The 16,581-nt window shown below is 48.7% G+C and overlaps 1 protein-coding gene across 1 annotated transcript in view; it reads right to left on the reverse strand.

The window, feature by feature from the left end:
* LOC142289799 (NIPA-like protein 3) overlaps positions 1-16,581 on the reverse strand; it is a 74,703-nt gene that overhangs the window by 11,716 nt on the left and 46,406 nt on the right. Inside the window, exons 4-5 of the mRNA XM_075333730.1 lie at positions 9,279-9,367; positions 283-346 (exon numbers count right to left, since the gene is read on the reverse strand). Coding sequence (XP_075189845.1) covers positions 283-346; positions 9,279-9,367 — 153 coding nt within the window. The remainder of the gene's footprint in view (positions 1-282; positions 347-9,278; positions 9,368-16,581) is intronic.

Here is a 16,581-nt window from a genome sequence, read left to right on the forward strand (position 1 = left end):
CAAAGGAATATTTTTCTCTAAAACAAATCCAATTGTGGAACTTATTATTCTGAGCTCTAATGATTAAAATTAACTTTGAGGGAAAGCCCCTTTAAGTAATATTTTCCTTCATACTGAGCGTCTTTTTAATTACAGCTTGTTTATTCAGAACCCACACCGTCTGCAGAGCATGCATTCATATCTGCAGAACCAGAATCATACAGTTCCAAGGAGGATAGACAAACAGAATTAGAGTGAAAATTGGCTGAACAGTACACGTAAAATAATAATGTTTACCCTTACCCTAGAGCAAACATGCACACATGTAGCACATCCTCATTGCGGAAGTCAACGTAGAATACTGCTCCTATTAAAACAGTGAAAGTGAACTATACAGATATGATTATATAACAATGCAATACATGTCCTACTAAAACCTGGGAGTCTAAAAGGTGAAATATTCTCTTTAAAAAGGGTATTCTCATGTTATGAAATTGGTATAGTTAGATAGTATGAAAAGAAGCAAGTTTACAATTTACTTGCTTTTTCTATCTGTTGTCATTCTTGAATGAGAGCTTTTATTTATACACATTTTTCAACTTGTTGCCAAGATCGACCACCAAAGCCTGGCAGAGTATAGCTACAGTCAGCTAGAGTTAAATGGAAGCCATCAACATAAAATTACCTATTGCTAAAATCAGGTTTTGTATTAAAATTTTATTTATTTATTTATTTTTTTTACAAGCTGTATTTTTTGAACTCATACTTTGTATTATTTCAGGAAATAACACATTTACATAAACTACAATGGTGGATCCCAACCCTATCATTTTAATTTAGGTTTCTAATGGGCATGTGCAAAGGTCATGGTGAAGGGAGGGGGAGCAAGGGCAGCTATGACGTTGCCCATTTTGATTGGTAATACAGCTGATAACACACGATCCTCCAATCGTAATCCTGCCTCTGCTGATAACAAAACTCCTGTAAAAACCCTTCCAGAAAGGACAGGAGTTAGTAGTTTAAAAAAAAAAAAAAACAGTTAAAAATCCCAAAATGACAAATTTCTTTTCTATTATTGTCACTTTTTTTATAAAACATAATAGATGTGACACAAAAAGCTGATTTATACAAATGATTTACTGATTACCTATAACACCTAAGATCACAGTAGTTAGTTGCTCACCTACATCCCAGTTACTGACCTGTTATCACTGGCCCCTACCAAGGCATTTTCCAAAGCAGGTGTAATCATGGCTCTCACTTTCCCACTAAGGGCCGTTTCACACATCCAGCATTTCGCTGGATTGCCGGTACAGTGTTAATACTGTACAATGGCTTTGCGGCAAGCTCCGGTCTCATAACAGCATGTGACCGGAGGTTGCCGCAATGCCATTGTACAGTATTAACACTGTACTGGAGTGTGCCAGATCCGGTGAAATGCCGGAGGTGTGAAACGGCCCTAACCTGTTTGTTCAAGCACTTTTATTTCTATATACACAAACATATAGGATAACAGTATACACTTCAGAACAAAATCACTAGTGTGACCGTTAATGACAGACCAGAACTGTCACTCAAGAAGACGTGTCGACTAGAGTTGAGCGCGGTTCGCGGTTCGAGGTTCTCCAGTTCGAGGCTCGAGTGATTTTGGGGGCTGTTCTAGATCGAACTAGAACTCAAGCTTTTTTGCAAAAGCTCGATAGTTCTAGATACGTTCGAGAACGGTTCTAGCAGCAAAAAGCAGGGCTTTTTACAGCTACAGTGTGCAGGAGCCATCGCTAGCAGCCTGCCAGAAGCTGGTAACCAAGATAAACATCGGATATCCAACCAAAGCACTTTGGTTAGTAACCCGATGTTTATCCTAGTTACGTGCAGGAAGCCCACACTTCCCCGCTCAGCTCGCTCCGCCCCCTCCTGCCCGCGGCATGTACACATACATACACACACACACACACACACTCTGCACACATGGCCCCGCTCAGCTTACCTGCGGTGATGAAGTCCTGCCATCCCGACCTCAGCGCTGTCACTGTCCTCCCGAGACTGACTAGCGGTGACGTCACGGGCCTCTCGCGATACTTGGCTGTGAAGGTCATTGAACTCAGTGACAGGTGCTGTCAGTGTGCTGGAGATCAGCGCAGGTAATGTACCTCGCTGACAGCAGCACTTGTCATCCCCTGCAGTGACCTGGGCTGACCCATTGATGTTAGCTCAGGTCACTGCATTGCTCTCCCAGCCAATGGGGAACATTCTGCTCTTCATTGACTGGTACAGTGTGGATCGTCATGGCAACCCCTTGGATTACACCAGACCTGGATTTGTTTTTCTTTCTAATAAATTGGTTAAAGAGGGAGTGTTTTGGGGAGTGTTTTTTCAAATAAAAATGTGTTTGTCGTCTATTTTTTTTTATTACTGACTGGGTTGGTGATGTCGGGTATCTGATAGACGCCTGACCTCACCAACCCCAGGGCTTGATGCCAGGTGACATTACACATCTGGTATTAACCCCATATATTACCCCTTTTGCCACCGCACCAGGGCGCGGGATGAGCTGGGGCGAAGCACCAGGATTGGCGCATCTAATGGATGCGCCACTTCTTGGGCGGCTGCAGCCTGCTATTTTTAGGCTGGGGAGAGTCCAAGAACCATGGACCTCCCTAGTCTGAGAATATCAGACCCCAGCTGTCTGCTTTACCTTGGCTGGTGATCCAATTTTGGGGTGACCCCCTACGTGTTTTTTTTTTAAATTATTTATTTAATTTAAAATAACAGCGTGGGGTGCCCTCAGTTTTGGATTACCAGCCAAGGTGAGGTTGCCAGCTGTGGTCTGCAGGCTGCAGCCGTCTGCTTTACCCTAGCTGGCTACAAAACTAGGGGGAACCCTACGTCATTTTTTTTTTTTTCATTTTTTTGGCTAAATACAAAGCTAAGCACCCCTTAGTGCCACATGAAAGGCACCAAAGGGTGCAAAATTACAAAATGCAGGAGAGTGGGACATTATGTGTCTTTCTGCCATTATAATGACAGAAAAGACTGATATGAAGTGCACAAGCACAAGAAAATCACCAGAGCGCTCTACGCTGTGAAAAGCAGTAGAAAATGGCACTGGAGTGAACATGTGACCGCCTCATGTAGGATGAAGCTATGGATCCTGGGTAAATTTATGCATTTACCCTCCTTCAGTTTTTTTGCAGTACACAAAAAAAACAGAAGGCACACGGATGACAAACAGATGACATACGGACCGTCTACGGAACGGAAACGGATGCCACACGGATGCACCCGTGAAAAAAACGGACTGTTTTTTGCAGACCACAAAAATGGATCGGTCATGTTAATGTAGCCTTATTCTGATCTGCCGTTTATAAACAACAGGCAGAAATAAGTGAATAACGCCCCCCGGCGTCAGAAAATCTCCGGGGTTTCAGGGCTAGCTGAGACCCTGGAGATCATGATTCAGGACGGTTTTTCCGGTCCCCGCTCACGTGATCACAGGTATACACCGTACACCGATGATCACGTTACAGTAAATGACAGCGCCGGTAAAAAATTATTTATCTCCCATCTGGTATGAACAAACACTTCTTCTCCACTTCTTCTCCACTTCTTCTCCACTTCACCTTTTTCTCCACTTTTTTTCCACTTTTTCTCCATTTTTTCTCCACTTTTTCTCCACTTTTTCTCCACTTTTTCTCCATTTTTTCTCCACTTTTTCTCCACTTCTCCACTTTTTCTCCATTTTTTTCTCCACTTTTTCTCCACTTTTTCTCCACTTTTTCTCCACTTTTTCTCCACTTCTCCACTTTTTCTCCACTTTTTCTCCATTTTTTCTCCACTTTTTCTCCATTTTTTCTCCGTTCTTTTTCTATGGTCGGTCTACCCATTAGCTCTGCCATGCATAGTGTAGCTCTACACTTACTGCACATGTTACTTTATGATTGACATCTCTTTCGTACCAGAGCTGTCTAAGCCTACTCTGACCCCATATTTGTCATTACTATATTGTCCTTGTACTGTATTATGACATTTGTATCATGTGTTTCATTTCTTGCTGTGTTGCAATTTTTTTGCTGCATCCCAATTGTACCTCTACATTGTTCGAGTTTATGTTATTGTTCTCTCACTCTTATGTGATACTGATTATTGTCATTTTTCAGGATTCCATGCAGATAAGTCCAATCTGACGAAGGCTCAGGCCGAAACGTCATTTGTAACTTGTTTTGGACAAAACCATATATGCTTATGAAAAAAATAATGTTCTTAATACGGACCAATAAAAAGTGATTTTGCATTACTATCCGTTGTGGCTTACTGACTTAGTCTGGGAGATTTAGAGTGCCGAGGTTACTCACTAATTTTATCTATTATTACCTCTGAGCACCTATAAACCAGTGAGCAGAGCTTCCTCTACAGTAGTTCTCCTGATTAGGCATGCCCTTACCTCATGAGCAGGGCATTGCAGCTTTGGTAGCAACCATTACGACATGGACTCTGCTGCTGTGGACCCGGGGAGAGTGAGTGCAGATTCATTGCACCCACACTCCTCACATGAAGGGTCCGCACTCCTAGAAAATGGGGGATACGTTCCCTGAGTGTCTCCCCCCCCATATTCTAGATGGTCCAGAGTCGTCGTGGGACCCCTTTATTTTTTTTCTTACAATAAATTGGTGAAAGAGGAAATGTTTTGGGGACTGTTTTTTCAAATAAATTTCTTTTGTCGATTTTTTTTTTTTTTGTTAGTACTGACAGTTTATGATGTTGGGTATCTAATAGACGCCATGACATCACAAACTGCTGGGCTTGATCTCAGGTGACTTTACAGCTAGTATCAACCCGATTTATTACCCCGTTTGCCACTGCACCAGGGCACGGGATGAGCTAGGGTGAAGCGCCAGGATTAGCGCATCTAGTGGATGCGCCACGTCTGGGGTGCCTGCGGCCTGCTATTTTTAGGCTGTGATGGCCCAATAACTATGGACCTTCCCACCCTGAGAATACCAGACCACAGCTATCCGCTTTACCTTGGCTGGTGATCCAATTTGGGGGGGACCCTACTTTTTTTGTGTAATTATTAATATTTATAAAATAATTATAAAAAAAGTGCCTGGGGGGGACCTCCACATTGGATCCCCAACCACGGTAAAACTGCCAGCTGTGGTTTTCAGGCTACAGCCGTCTGCTTTACCCTAGCTGGCTATCAAAAATGGGGGGACCCAACGTCATTTTTTTTTAACTATTTTTTAAATAGAAAAAATTAATGGGCTTCCCTGTATTTTGATTGCCAACCAAGGTAATGGCAGGCAGATGGGGGGGGCAACCCATAGCTGTCTGCTTTATCTGCGCTGAGAATCAAAAATACTGCGGAGCGCTACGTCATTTTTTTTAAAGATTTATTTTTACAGCACTGTGATGTCCAGCAATCAAAATACAGGGAAGCCCATTTTGTTTTTAGTTATTTAAATAAATAATTAAAAAAAATATATATGGGCTCCCGCTGCATTTTTTGTATTGCTAGCTAAGGGTAATCCAAGTAATCCAAGCAGCTACTGGCTGCTAACCCCCACTGCTTGGTGTTACCTTCACTGGCAGTGGAAAATCCAGGGAAGCATTTTTTATTTTTTTTGCCAAAAAACTACAAAAAAGGACGTGAGCTTCGCCATATTTTTGTATGCTAGCCAGGTATAGCAGGCAGGTGCTGGAAGAGTTGGATACAGCGCCAGAAGATGGCGCTTCTATGAAAATGCCATTTTCTAAGGCGGCTGCAGACTGCAATTCGCAGCAGAAAGCTCAGGCCAACCTGTGCTGCGGATTCCAATCCCAGCTGCCTAGTTGTACCTGGCTGGACACAAAAATGGGGCGAAGCCTACGTCATTTGTTTTCTAATTATTTCATGAAATTCATGAATAAAAAAAGGGCTTCCCTTTATTTTTGGTTCCCAGCCGGGTACAAATAGGCAACTGGGGGTTGGGGGCAGCCGTACCTGCCTGCTGTACCTGGCTAGCATACAAAAATATGGCGAAGCCCACATAATTTTTTCAGGGGGCAAAAAACTTCTGCATACAGTCCTGGATGGAGTATGCTGAGCCTTGTAGTTCTGCAGCTGCTGTCTGTCTGTATGGAGAAGAGCAGACAGCAGCTGCAGAACTACAAGGCTCAGCATACTCCATCCAGGACTGTATGCAGAAGATTTTTGCCCACCAAAAAAATGACGTGGGCTTCGCCATATTTTTGTATGCTAGCCAGGTACAGCAGGCAGCCACGGGCTGCCTCCAACCCCCAGTTGCCTATTTGTACCCGGCTGGAAACCAAAAATATAGGGAAGCCCGTTTTTTTTAATTATTTCACTTATTTCATGAAATAATTAAAAAACAAATGACGTGGGCTTCGCCCCATTTTTGTGTCCAGCCAGGTACAACTAGGCAGCTGGGGATTGGAATCCGCAGCACAGGTTAGCCCGAGGTTTCTGGGCGCCTCTGCTGTGAATTTCAGTCCACAGCCGTCCCAGAAAATGGCGCTCTCATAGAAGCGCCATCATCTGGCGCTGTATCCAACTCTTCCAACAGCCCTGGAGCCGGGTGGCTTGTTGGGTAATAATGAGTTAATACTAGCTTTGTTTTACTAGCTAGTATTAAGCCAGAGATTCTTAATGTCAGGCACGTTTGACCCGGCCATTAAGAATCTCCAATAAAGGGTTAAAAAAAAGACACCTCACAGAGAAAAAATAATTTAATAGAAATAAATACACAGACACATTAGAGACTCCATCTTTATTACCCCCTGTCAGCCCTCCACGATCCTGCTCTTCTGTCTTTCTCGTTCAACAAATGCAGCTCTGCTACATCACTGCTGCATGGGGGAAGACGCTGCTTCCCGTGGAGCATTCACTCCGTGAAAGCTGCACGAGAAGCAGCGGGCAGCCTTCAGTCCGTGAGTGATCAGTGCTGCTAGCGGTAACAGTGGTAACGCTGACAGACGCGTTACCATAGTAACGGTGCTCCCGGAGCCGCAGTTAGCGGTGACGTCACCGCTAACTGCGTTGCTATGGCAACGGTGATCTCCGTTAATGACCGGCTGTGTCAGCCGGTCCCTAACGGAACGGGGAGTCGACCGTGTGCTAGAGCATATCGCCGGTACACGGCGATACACAAATATGCACCATGTACCGGAGAGATGCACTCGCAGGTCCTACATGACGCATCATAGTCATGTGACCAGTCTGTAGCCAATGAGATAATAGCCACGTGACTGGTCACATGGCTATTTTGACGTCACGATAGGTCCTGCTTCTCTGCTGGCAGTGCCGGTCACCGGGAGGATTCAGCGATCATCGGATGGAATAGCGGCAGGAGACAGAGTGCAGGAGGGATCGCGGGGACCGGTAAGTGTTATGGCAATGTTTATTTACTGTATGTGTACATTTATAATGCATTTTTATGTGTTTGTGATTGCCTCCCATTATAGCCTATTGGTTCGAGTTCGGTTCGTCGAACCGAACTCGAACGGGAGCTCCGTTCGGCGAACCGCCCTCGAGCCGAACCGCGACCGGTTCGCTCATCTCTAGTGCCGACTCCCCAGCAACCAGGAAACCGAAGATTGCATGGCCTATAGTTTTCCCTGCCTAGCTTAGCAATGTGCCCCGAGAAATAAAATATACAAATGGCTTCTTCACAGAAGAAGAGAACAGGGTCTTTACTGCCATTTTTTGGAAGTTGCAATCTCATATGTCAATATTGACCATCACTATGCACTGAGCAGTGACGGATGCCACGTTGGCCCTCCTCTGTGATTGAAAGCCTGAGGCTGCTGGGAGGAATAAAGTTCAATTCCTCCTGGCAGTAGATCGTGCAGAATTGGAACACTATTAACCTGCAGATAATTAGCACTTTTTTTTTTGTTTGATTTTTGTTTTTTTTGTACATGAAAAATTCCCTTTAATCATTTGATGCCCCACCTCACGCACCGTGACATCCTCGGTCTGCTAGAGACATCTAAGCACAGTGCTGAGCGGTCTTCAGCCATGCTATTGTCAGGGCCAGGTGGACGGGCAGACCCAGGAGGTGGATCCACTGGGCCGAACTCCTAGATGGTGGTAAGGGGTCCGGTAGCTGGAGCACTATAGGCAGCAGAACAGTCCGTGCACACGAGTATAACGGAGAAGTCCCTGGGACCACGGAGTCACTGATGGTAGTCCGGGTGACGCAGCTCAGGTTCGGAAGCCGAGAAGATGTCAGGCGGGGTCCGGAACCTTTGGAGCGAGATGACGGGTCACCGCAGGGATCCGAGATGGTGCGGACTGTCAGGATGGCAGATGGACAGCGTTCGCGGTTCGGGATTCGGCAGGACTGGATGGCGAGGCAGGCACGGCTCTACAAGAGAGATAGGTGAGTATATCACAGAGACACCAGGAGACCTGACTCCTAGCTTAAGAAACACGAAGATCAGGCCCCGCCCCCTTGGACATTAAACCCCTTTATATCCTGTACCTGTTTGCATCATTTCCTGTAAATGGACGCTGGCCCTTTAAGAAAGGGTCAATGACCGCGCGCGCACCCTAATGCGCATGCGCGCGGCCCGAGTGCCAGAAGCCAGAGCAGGAAGCTGCGAGGAGGAAGCAGCAGGGCCGGGCTGGGGCTGGGAGCGGGGACCAGGACGCCGGGGACGCGCCGGCAATGGCTGCTGGAGAGCGGGGAGCGGCGGTGACCGGACCGAGGACCCGGGAAGCGAGGCAGGGGAGCCGGGGAGCGTGACAGGTGAGCCGGAGGGCAGCGCAGGGGACCCGGGGAGCGTGACAGCTATCCATGCTATAGACTTTGAATAGAGTTGCGTTGTGCATGGTTGCGATTGATAGCAGTGTGGAGGAGATTGAATGGAACAGTTAAGACTACTGGCAAGTCTAGGGACCCCCTTTCCAGTTACTAGAAGGAGTCCCAACAATCTTACATTTAAAGGGGTTGTCCAGGTTTGCCACAAATGTCTGAGAAATGCTGAATGCGCTTGACCACAAGATGACATATAGCATGCATTCAGTCATGTGTCTGCCTGCTGACACCGGGAATCATGAGAGTGCCTACAGAATTGAAAGCCTTTCCTGAGGATGTACCATGTTTCTGTGCGCTAACCATTTTAATAGGGTTAATAGGGACGTCTATCAGACGCTCAATTATTGTGCTGATAAATTGTGCTGATCAGTAGTTGGTTGGGTCTTTCAGGACAGCCCAGAAAGAGGCTTAGCTTTGCAGGAAAATTAATGTATATAGATACTGTAGTAGCGATGATAATAGAATGTTACATCAATTTACCTGCAGATATAGCAAGAGTTGTAGACATGATGTAATTAACACTTGCAATCAAGGCCGAATCATACAACTGGGATGCTTGGGACAGAAATCTGCAAACAGACCGTTCTCATTAGTATCTCATTTCAGAAAAAGTACAATTAAAAAAAGCATACTGAAGTGTTTATTTCCTCTTGGATCAAAAATAAATAATACTGTGCGCCTGTCTAATAATTCCATGTGCCTGTCTATCATACAATTCTGACTATGCTGCAACAGTTGCTTCTGTATATTATTACAATACCATTCTAAAAGATATATATATACACACACACACACACACATAGATAGATATACAGTATATGCACATTATATATGTATATATATATATATATATATATATATATATATATATCTAGCTCTCTCTATCTCTATCTATATATATATATATACACATACATACATACATACACACACACACACACACACACACACACACATCTCTCTCTCTCTCTCTCTCTCTCTCTATATATATATATATATATATCTCTATCTATATATCTCTATCTATATATACACACACACACACTATATAAAGCGCAGTGTGTATGTGTGTATGTATGTCCGCTACAGGAATCCACAGTTGCATTTACAATCATGAAATTTTGCACAGACGCCCCATGCGACCCAGGGAACGTCATAGACTATGTTTTGACGGGAAAAATTAACCCCGCGCTTTACAGTTACTCTCAAAAATCCTGCCTCCATTAATCTGGATGGAGCTGGGAGATATGGGCTATTAATAGCAACTGTCAGTGGTTGCTATAGGAACAAAATAAACTGTTAGTATAAGAAGCTTATGTGTGAGTGAGAAACAGAAAAAGACAGACAGACAGAGACACAGACAGAGACAGCCAGGGAAAGAGATAGAGACAGAGACAGCCGGGCAAAGCGACAGCCGGGCAAAGCGACAGCCGGGCAAAGCAACAGCCGGGCAAAGCAACAGCCGGGCAAAGCAACAGCCGGGCAAAGCAACAGCCGGGCAAAGCAACAGCTGGGCAAAGCGACAGACAGACACAGACAGAGAAAGACAGAGACACAGAGATAGAGAGAGACAGACAGAGAGACTGATACAGACAGAGACAGACACACAGAGACAGACAGACAGAGACAGACAGAAACTCGAAGCGAGATAGTTACTATCCCGGGCAACGTACAGATATATATAATATATATGTATGCTATTATATATATATATATACACACACACACACACACACACACATGTGTATGTATGTGTGTGTGTGTGTGTGTATCTATATCTATCCATCTATGTATGTGTGTGTACTCGTATACACACACACACGCACACACACCACACGTCCATACACATACATACATACACATCCATACATCCACACATACAGATGAGCCGTGCACTTACGATGCTTGTGTGTCGCCCTGGGCAAGCCAGGGGACACAGATAACAACACACACGCACCCCACATTCCCTGCAGGTACACCAGCTAACCCACAAATCCTTGTTGCCTTCCTCCAGAGGCTGATGATTCACACCAGGGGGTGGAGCCAGGCGGTTGGTGCCCGCCCACCTAGGAGATCACAGCTCTGGAGGCAGGAAGTTCCAGGCAGATAGCTCAGGGAGGAGCAGGAGTGAGGAGCTAAGAGAGAGATTAGCCCAGGCAGGGCTTGTGTGAGGAGTAAACAACAGAGTGTAGCTCAGGAGGGAGCTAGAGCAAAGTGAAACAGCAGTGAAAGTGACAGAAAGCCTGAAGTTAGTCTGTGGCTGTGTGCCCAGACGGAGTCAGCAAGGTCAGCAGACGGTGGTGAAGATCTGCAGTGGGACTGTCTGGAGGTTGCTGGAAGGGCCACGGAGGCTGTGTGTATCCGGGGGTCTGGAGCAGTATAAAAAGGGCAGTCAGCACCAGAGCAGGGGCTTTTTGGATCCCAGCAAGGCTTGGAGTCGCTGTAAATTGCTAAATCCGTTAGTGAAGGGGACGTAGATCCCCCAACAAGCAAGTCCTGATTGACGGCAAAGGTCCAACCACAACGGGGAAACACCGCCACCGCCAAGGCACCAGTTTCCCAGGGTCGGCGCCTGCGGGCAAAGTGTGGAGCTCCTCCGGCACAGATTGCAGTCGGGGAGCGGGTAACCGGTGGGAATCCACCGCTACCAAACAGACATTTCAAAGGTGCAGGGAAGAGACCGTCACCGCTAACTGCAGGGAACCGCAGCACCGTGAACCGTCCGAGGGACCCGTCCAACCAGCCGTTTGTTTACCGAGAACTGTGTCGTGTTTACTGGCTGAGTGAGTACCTCAGTGCCGCAAGGCACAGCGCTGCCCCTGCGCCCCTGCACCCCACTGGGCCCCGGGATCACCAACCCCTACCCACGGAGGGGCAACACAACAACTGGCTGCTCCGCATCACCATCCCCGGGATCCCCATATTGAGCAGCGGTGGTGAAATCACCACAACCGTGGGTGGCGTCACGAACTATAACAATCCCCCCACCCAACCACAAAACCCCCCTTTCACTCACGGGCGAGGAGTGTCGCTCGAGAAACCCCGGGATCCGGGCCACCGCTCGAGCCACCACTGAGCAGCTGCCGGACCCGAGCAGAAGGGGTGAGCGCGGTGTGCTGACACCCTCCTCCCCGCCCGCGACAACTTGGCGTCACGAACAGGATCTTACCGCTCTGCCGCCTGGTAGAGGTGCGCCTTGTTACCGCCGGAGGTATCCGGCAGAAAAATTTTAGAAGCCGCCATCTTTGGTGCGAAAAGTTCCCGCTCGAGCGTCTTCTCGAGCAGTAGAGGCGCGAAGGCCAAAACCCCGCCCCGAGAGAGGAGGGGCCGGAAAGAGCTAAGGGGGACGCGATGGCGGCTGGACGCATGTAGCTGCGGCTATAAAAGCAGGGACGCCAGGACCCTGCGAACATACCGTTCCTGGAAGAAAGAGAGAAAGACACCATGTGGATGCCGTCCCGAAACACCGTGGCCCCCGCACCGGGAACCGCAGCGTGGGTGGAAATCCGGCTCCATCTAAGGCTGCAGGTCAAAATGCAGCTCCTCTTGGAGGAGTGGGAGACCGACATGGCGGACGTTATAGCCACCGTGCGGAGACGCGAGGAGGAAGCGGAGGAAGGGAGGGTGAGTGACCCACGCCCCTATGTCCCGGAGGGACCGGTCGCTGCGGCTGAGGGACCCGGTCCAAGCCCTCTCCCCCCGTTGCCTCCCTCGCCACCCGTCTCGGAGGCTGTGACCCCGCCACTAGGCCCGCTACCACCGCCACCGGTAGCGATACCCAGCCCGTCCACCCCAGCGGACCGACCTGTAGCCGGAGCCCGTAGCAAACCGGAGGTGTTGCCATGGAAGGCCCCGAAGACTGTGCCAGAGACAGTTCCCGAGCAGTTTCCCGAGCCGGAGCTGATGGCCCGCTCCGAGCCGAAAGCCCAGCAGCGGAAAGCCCCTATGCCCATCCCCCACACCTCGGCTGAGGTGGCGCCGGGTTGTTGCTGCAAGGCAGCGTCCAAGGCCATGACACCGCGGGATACGCCGCCCACCTTCCTGACAGTGGGTAACGTTCTGGATGTCCCGCGGGGCCCGACCCGTGCGCCGGCGCTGGCAGCAGCGCCGTATTGGGATAGGGAGCCGACCAAGCTGGGCCTGGAGTTCGCGGAGAGGGAGAGAAGAAAAGCCGAGTTGGTGGCCCGAGCCATTCGGGAGAAAGAAAATCTGCGGCAAGCGACCTTACGTGTCCGGGGCCCGTTGTATGAAGGGCAGGTGAGGCGGTTTGATGTCCGCCGGGGCTACGGGTTTATATATGAACCGGGCCTGGAGGCCGAAGTGTTTGTGGCCCGGCGGGATGTGAATGCCCACCTGCCCAAGGAACATCCTGACCGTAACCTCATGTCGGGGGACATGGTGCGGTATACCCGACACTGCGGAGAGAGGGGGTGGTTTGCCCTGGATGTGAAGCTCAGGGGCAGCAATGAGAGCAGGGTGAGCTCTGCACCCCCTCCCTCGGATGAAGCAGCAGAAGGACCGGAGTAGGGCAGCGCATGCCCGTTGCACCGTCCCCGTTGGGACCACCACTGAGTTAAGTTGTTGAAAAGTTTTGAAAGTTCTGCAAATGATAAAGAAAATGAAAATAACCGAAGTTTTTACCTGATTTGCTTGTGATTGAACCGGCTGGAGCCGGCACCGTTGTCCCCGTGGGGACCGTTTACAGTTTGGCATGGGAACTATCCATGGACAAGCCCGTGAACTTGCAGGGCACCACAAACGTTAAGTGGTTTGTAAATATGTTGGGTACCGTTACCGTTTCCGCAATGCCGCCTCCGGAGAGGCAGGTTGGAGGGAGGGCCCTGAGCAGAGCAGGCTAGGGCCCAGCCACCAAAGGAACCGGTGGCTACCCTCTGGAGGGCAAGGACAGATCCCGCTCGGGTGACTTGTGCTGGACTGTGGGTCAAGGGGTGCTGCCTGGGTTTTAGGGGCAGCATCAGGGCCAGGTTGCTTGGGTGGGAGAGAGCGGAAACCGTGACCGTACAACGTTGTAACGTTAAAAGTAAATGTGCCTCCCGTCTTGGGAAGAGTTATGATTAAAAATGTACATAATTTACCGTTTATAATGTTATACCGTTTTACCTTTACAGAAAAACAAAAAGGAAAATAAAACCGGTGTTGGACGGGCAGCCCGAGGACGGTCTGCGTTTTGCTAAGGGGAAATGTGTCGCCCTGGGCAAGCCAGGGGACACAGATAACAACACACACGCACCCCACATTCCCTGCAGGTACACCAGCTAACCCACAAATCCTTGTTGCCTTCCTCCAGAGGCTGATGATTCACACCAGGGGGTGGAGCCAGGCGGTTGGTGTCCGCCCACCTAGGAGATCACAGCTCTGGAGGCAGGAAGTTCCAGGCAGATAGCTCAGGGAGGAGCAGGAGTGAGGAGCTAAGAGAGAGATTAGCCCAGGCAGGGCTTGTGTGAGGAGTAAACAACAGAGTGTAGCTCAGGAGGGAGCTAGAGCAAAGTGAAACAGCAGTGAAAGTGACAGAAAGCCTGAAGTTAGTCTGTGGCTGTGTGCCCAGACGGAGTCAGCAAGGTCAGCAGACGGTGGTGAAGATCTGCAGTGGGACTGTCTGGAGGTTGCTGGAAGGGCCACGGAGGCTGTGTGTATCCGGGGGTCTGGAGCAGTATACAAAGGGCAGTCAGCACCAGAGCAGGGGCTTTTCGGATCCCAGCAAGGCTTGGAGTCGCTGTAAATTGCTAAATCCGTTAGTGAAGGGGACGTAGATCCCCCAACAAGCAAGTCCTGATTGACGGCAAAGGTCCAACCACAACGGGGAAACACCGCCACCGCCAAGGCACCAGTTTCCCAGGGTCGGTGCCTGCGGGCAAAGTGTGGAGCTCCTCCGGCACAGATTGCAGTCGGGGAGCGGGTAACCGGTGGGAATCCACCGCTACCAAACAGACATTTCAAAGGTGCAGGGAAGAGACCGTCACCGCTAACTGCAGGGAACCGCAGCACCGTGAACCGTCCGAGGGACCCGTCCAACCAGCCGTTTGTTTACCGAGAACTGTGTCGTGTTTACTGGCTGAGTGAGTACCTCAGTGCCGCAAGGCACAGCGCTGCCCCTGCGCCCCTGCACCCCACTGGGCCCCGGGATCACCAACCCCTACCCACGGAGGGGCAACACAACAACTGGCTGCTCCGCATCACCATCCCCGGGATCCCCATATTGAGCAGCGGTGGTGAAATCACCACAACCGTGGGTGGCGTCACGAACTATAACAATCCCCCCACCCAACCACAAAACCCCCCTTTCACTCACGGGCGAGGAGTGTCGCTCGAGAAACCCCGGGATCCGGGCCACCGCTCGAGCCACCACTGAGCAGCTGCCGGACCCGAGCAGAAGGGGTGAGCGCGGTGTGCTGACACCCTCCTCCCCGCCCGCGACACTTGTGCAATAGCAGTAGCTACCATACACACGATCATGATGTAAAAGATGGGATATCCTAGCTGCATGGTGCCCTGTATCGACACAATGATCATACCAGCCAGTGCTTTCACTGTGATAGCTGTAGTGGTACCTACAGGGAAAAGAAAAAATACATATGTTAGATTCACATTTTATGGCACATATTTGTGACAAATTTTGATAATTTAGTGTTCTTTAACCAGTGGTACTAAACATCATATGTTCAGCTGTTGCAAAACCACAGCACGACATGACGGCCTTCTGCCTTTAGTTTAGCAGGAGATCCACATTTTAGTTTAGCTTATAATGCTGGGAGTTGTAGTTTTCTAACAGCTGATGAGCCACAGGTTGGAATCTAGATCTTTAAAGCATGGCTTACAGTGAGTGGTAAACTATACTACATAGTTTTTTCTTTTGATTCCAGTCAATGCCAATCAATGTGTAAAATATTTAAGGGCAGTGTCCACTCCAAAAATTCAAATGATTCCACTTCTACATTCATATATGGACGTGGCCCCGATAAAATCCCTACCTAGCTGTAGTACAGATTTTACTCATTTTATTTGATACATAAAATACTATCTTATTACATATGTAAAGGAGTCTGAAGTGCTCCATGGGCCCAGTGCAGTGTTCTGCCTCCTAATAAACATAAGGGGTGAGGTGGATTGTTATGAACAGCGCTCACTTTGGAGTGCTGCGTGAATTGAGTCTTTAACCCTGATTGCACTGAAACAAAAGGAGATAAGAACACCGACAGAGTCGGTGCATGTGTGCTCAGATTCCTCTCTCCCATCTGCAGTGCCTCCATGCAGCACCCAGGATGAAGCCGTAACAGGCAGGAAATACTGACAGAAGAGGATAAGAGCATGCCCACACTGACACTGCAGCAGCTCAGTGAGTACAGACATACAGTGCGCACTCTCATTCCCCTCTACTGGCAGCATACCATTTAATCCTGTATGCTGTAAGCGGCTGCTGCAGACAAGAGGGAAGAGAATGAACCTGTATACCGACGCCATGTGTGTGCTCAACATCCTGTAGTGTCAGTGCATTTAGGGCTGGAGATTAAGGTGCCAATTCACTCCAAAGAAAGTGTTATTAATAGTGATGAGCGAGTACTAAAAAGCTCGGGTGCTCGAGGCTCGGGCCGAGCATCCCAAGATACTCGTGTACTCGGCCCGAGCACCGAGCCCAATGTTATCCTATGGGAGACCCGAGTATTTTTGTGAAATGACCCCCGGCAGCATGTAGAAACCATAAAACTGTAAATTAAAAAAAAAAACGTGCGTGTGTGTGTAAGCGTGCATATATATATACACGCGG

The sequence above is a fragment of the Anomaloglossus baeobatrachus genome, chromosome 2, assembly GCF_048569485.1.
Source record: "Anomaloglossus baeobatrachus isolate aAnoBae1 chromosome 2, aAnoBae1.hap1, whole genome shotgun sequence".
Taxonomy (NCBI): Eukaryota; Metazoa; Chordata; class Amphibia; order Anura; family Aromobatidae; genus Anomaloglossus; species Anomaloglossus baeobatrachus.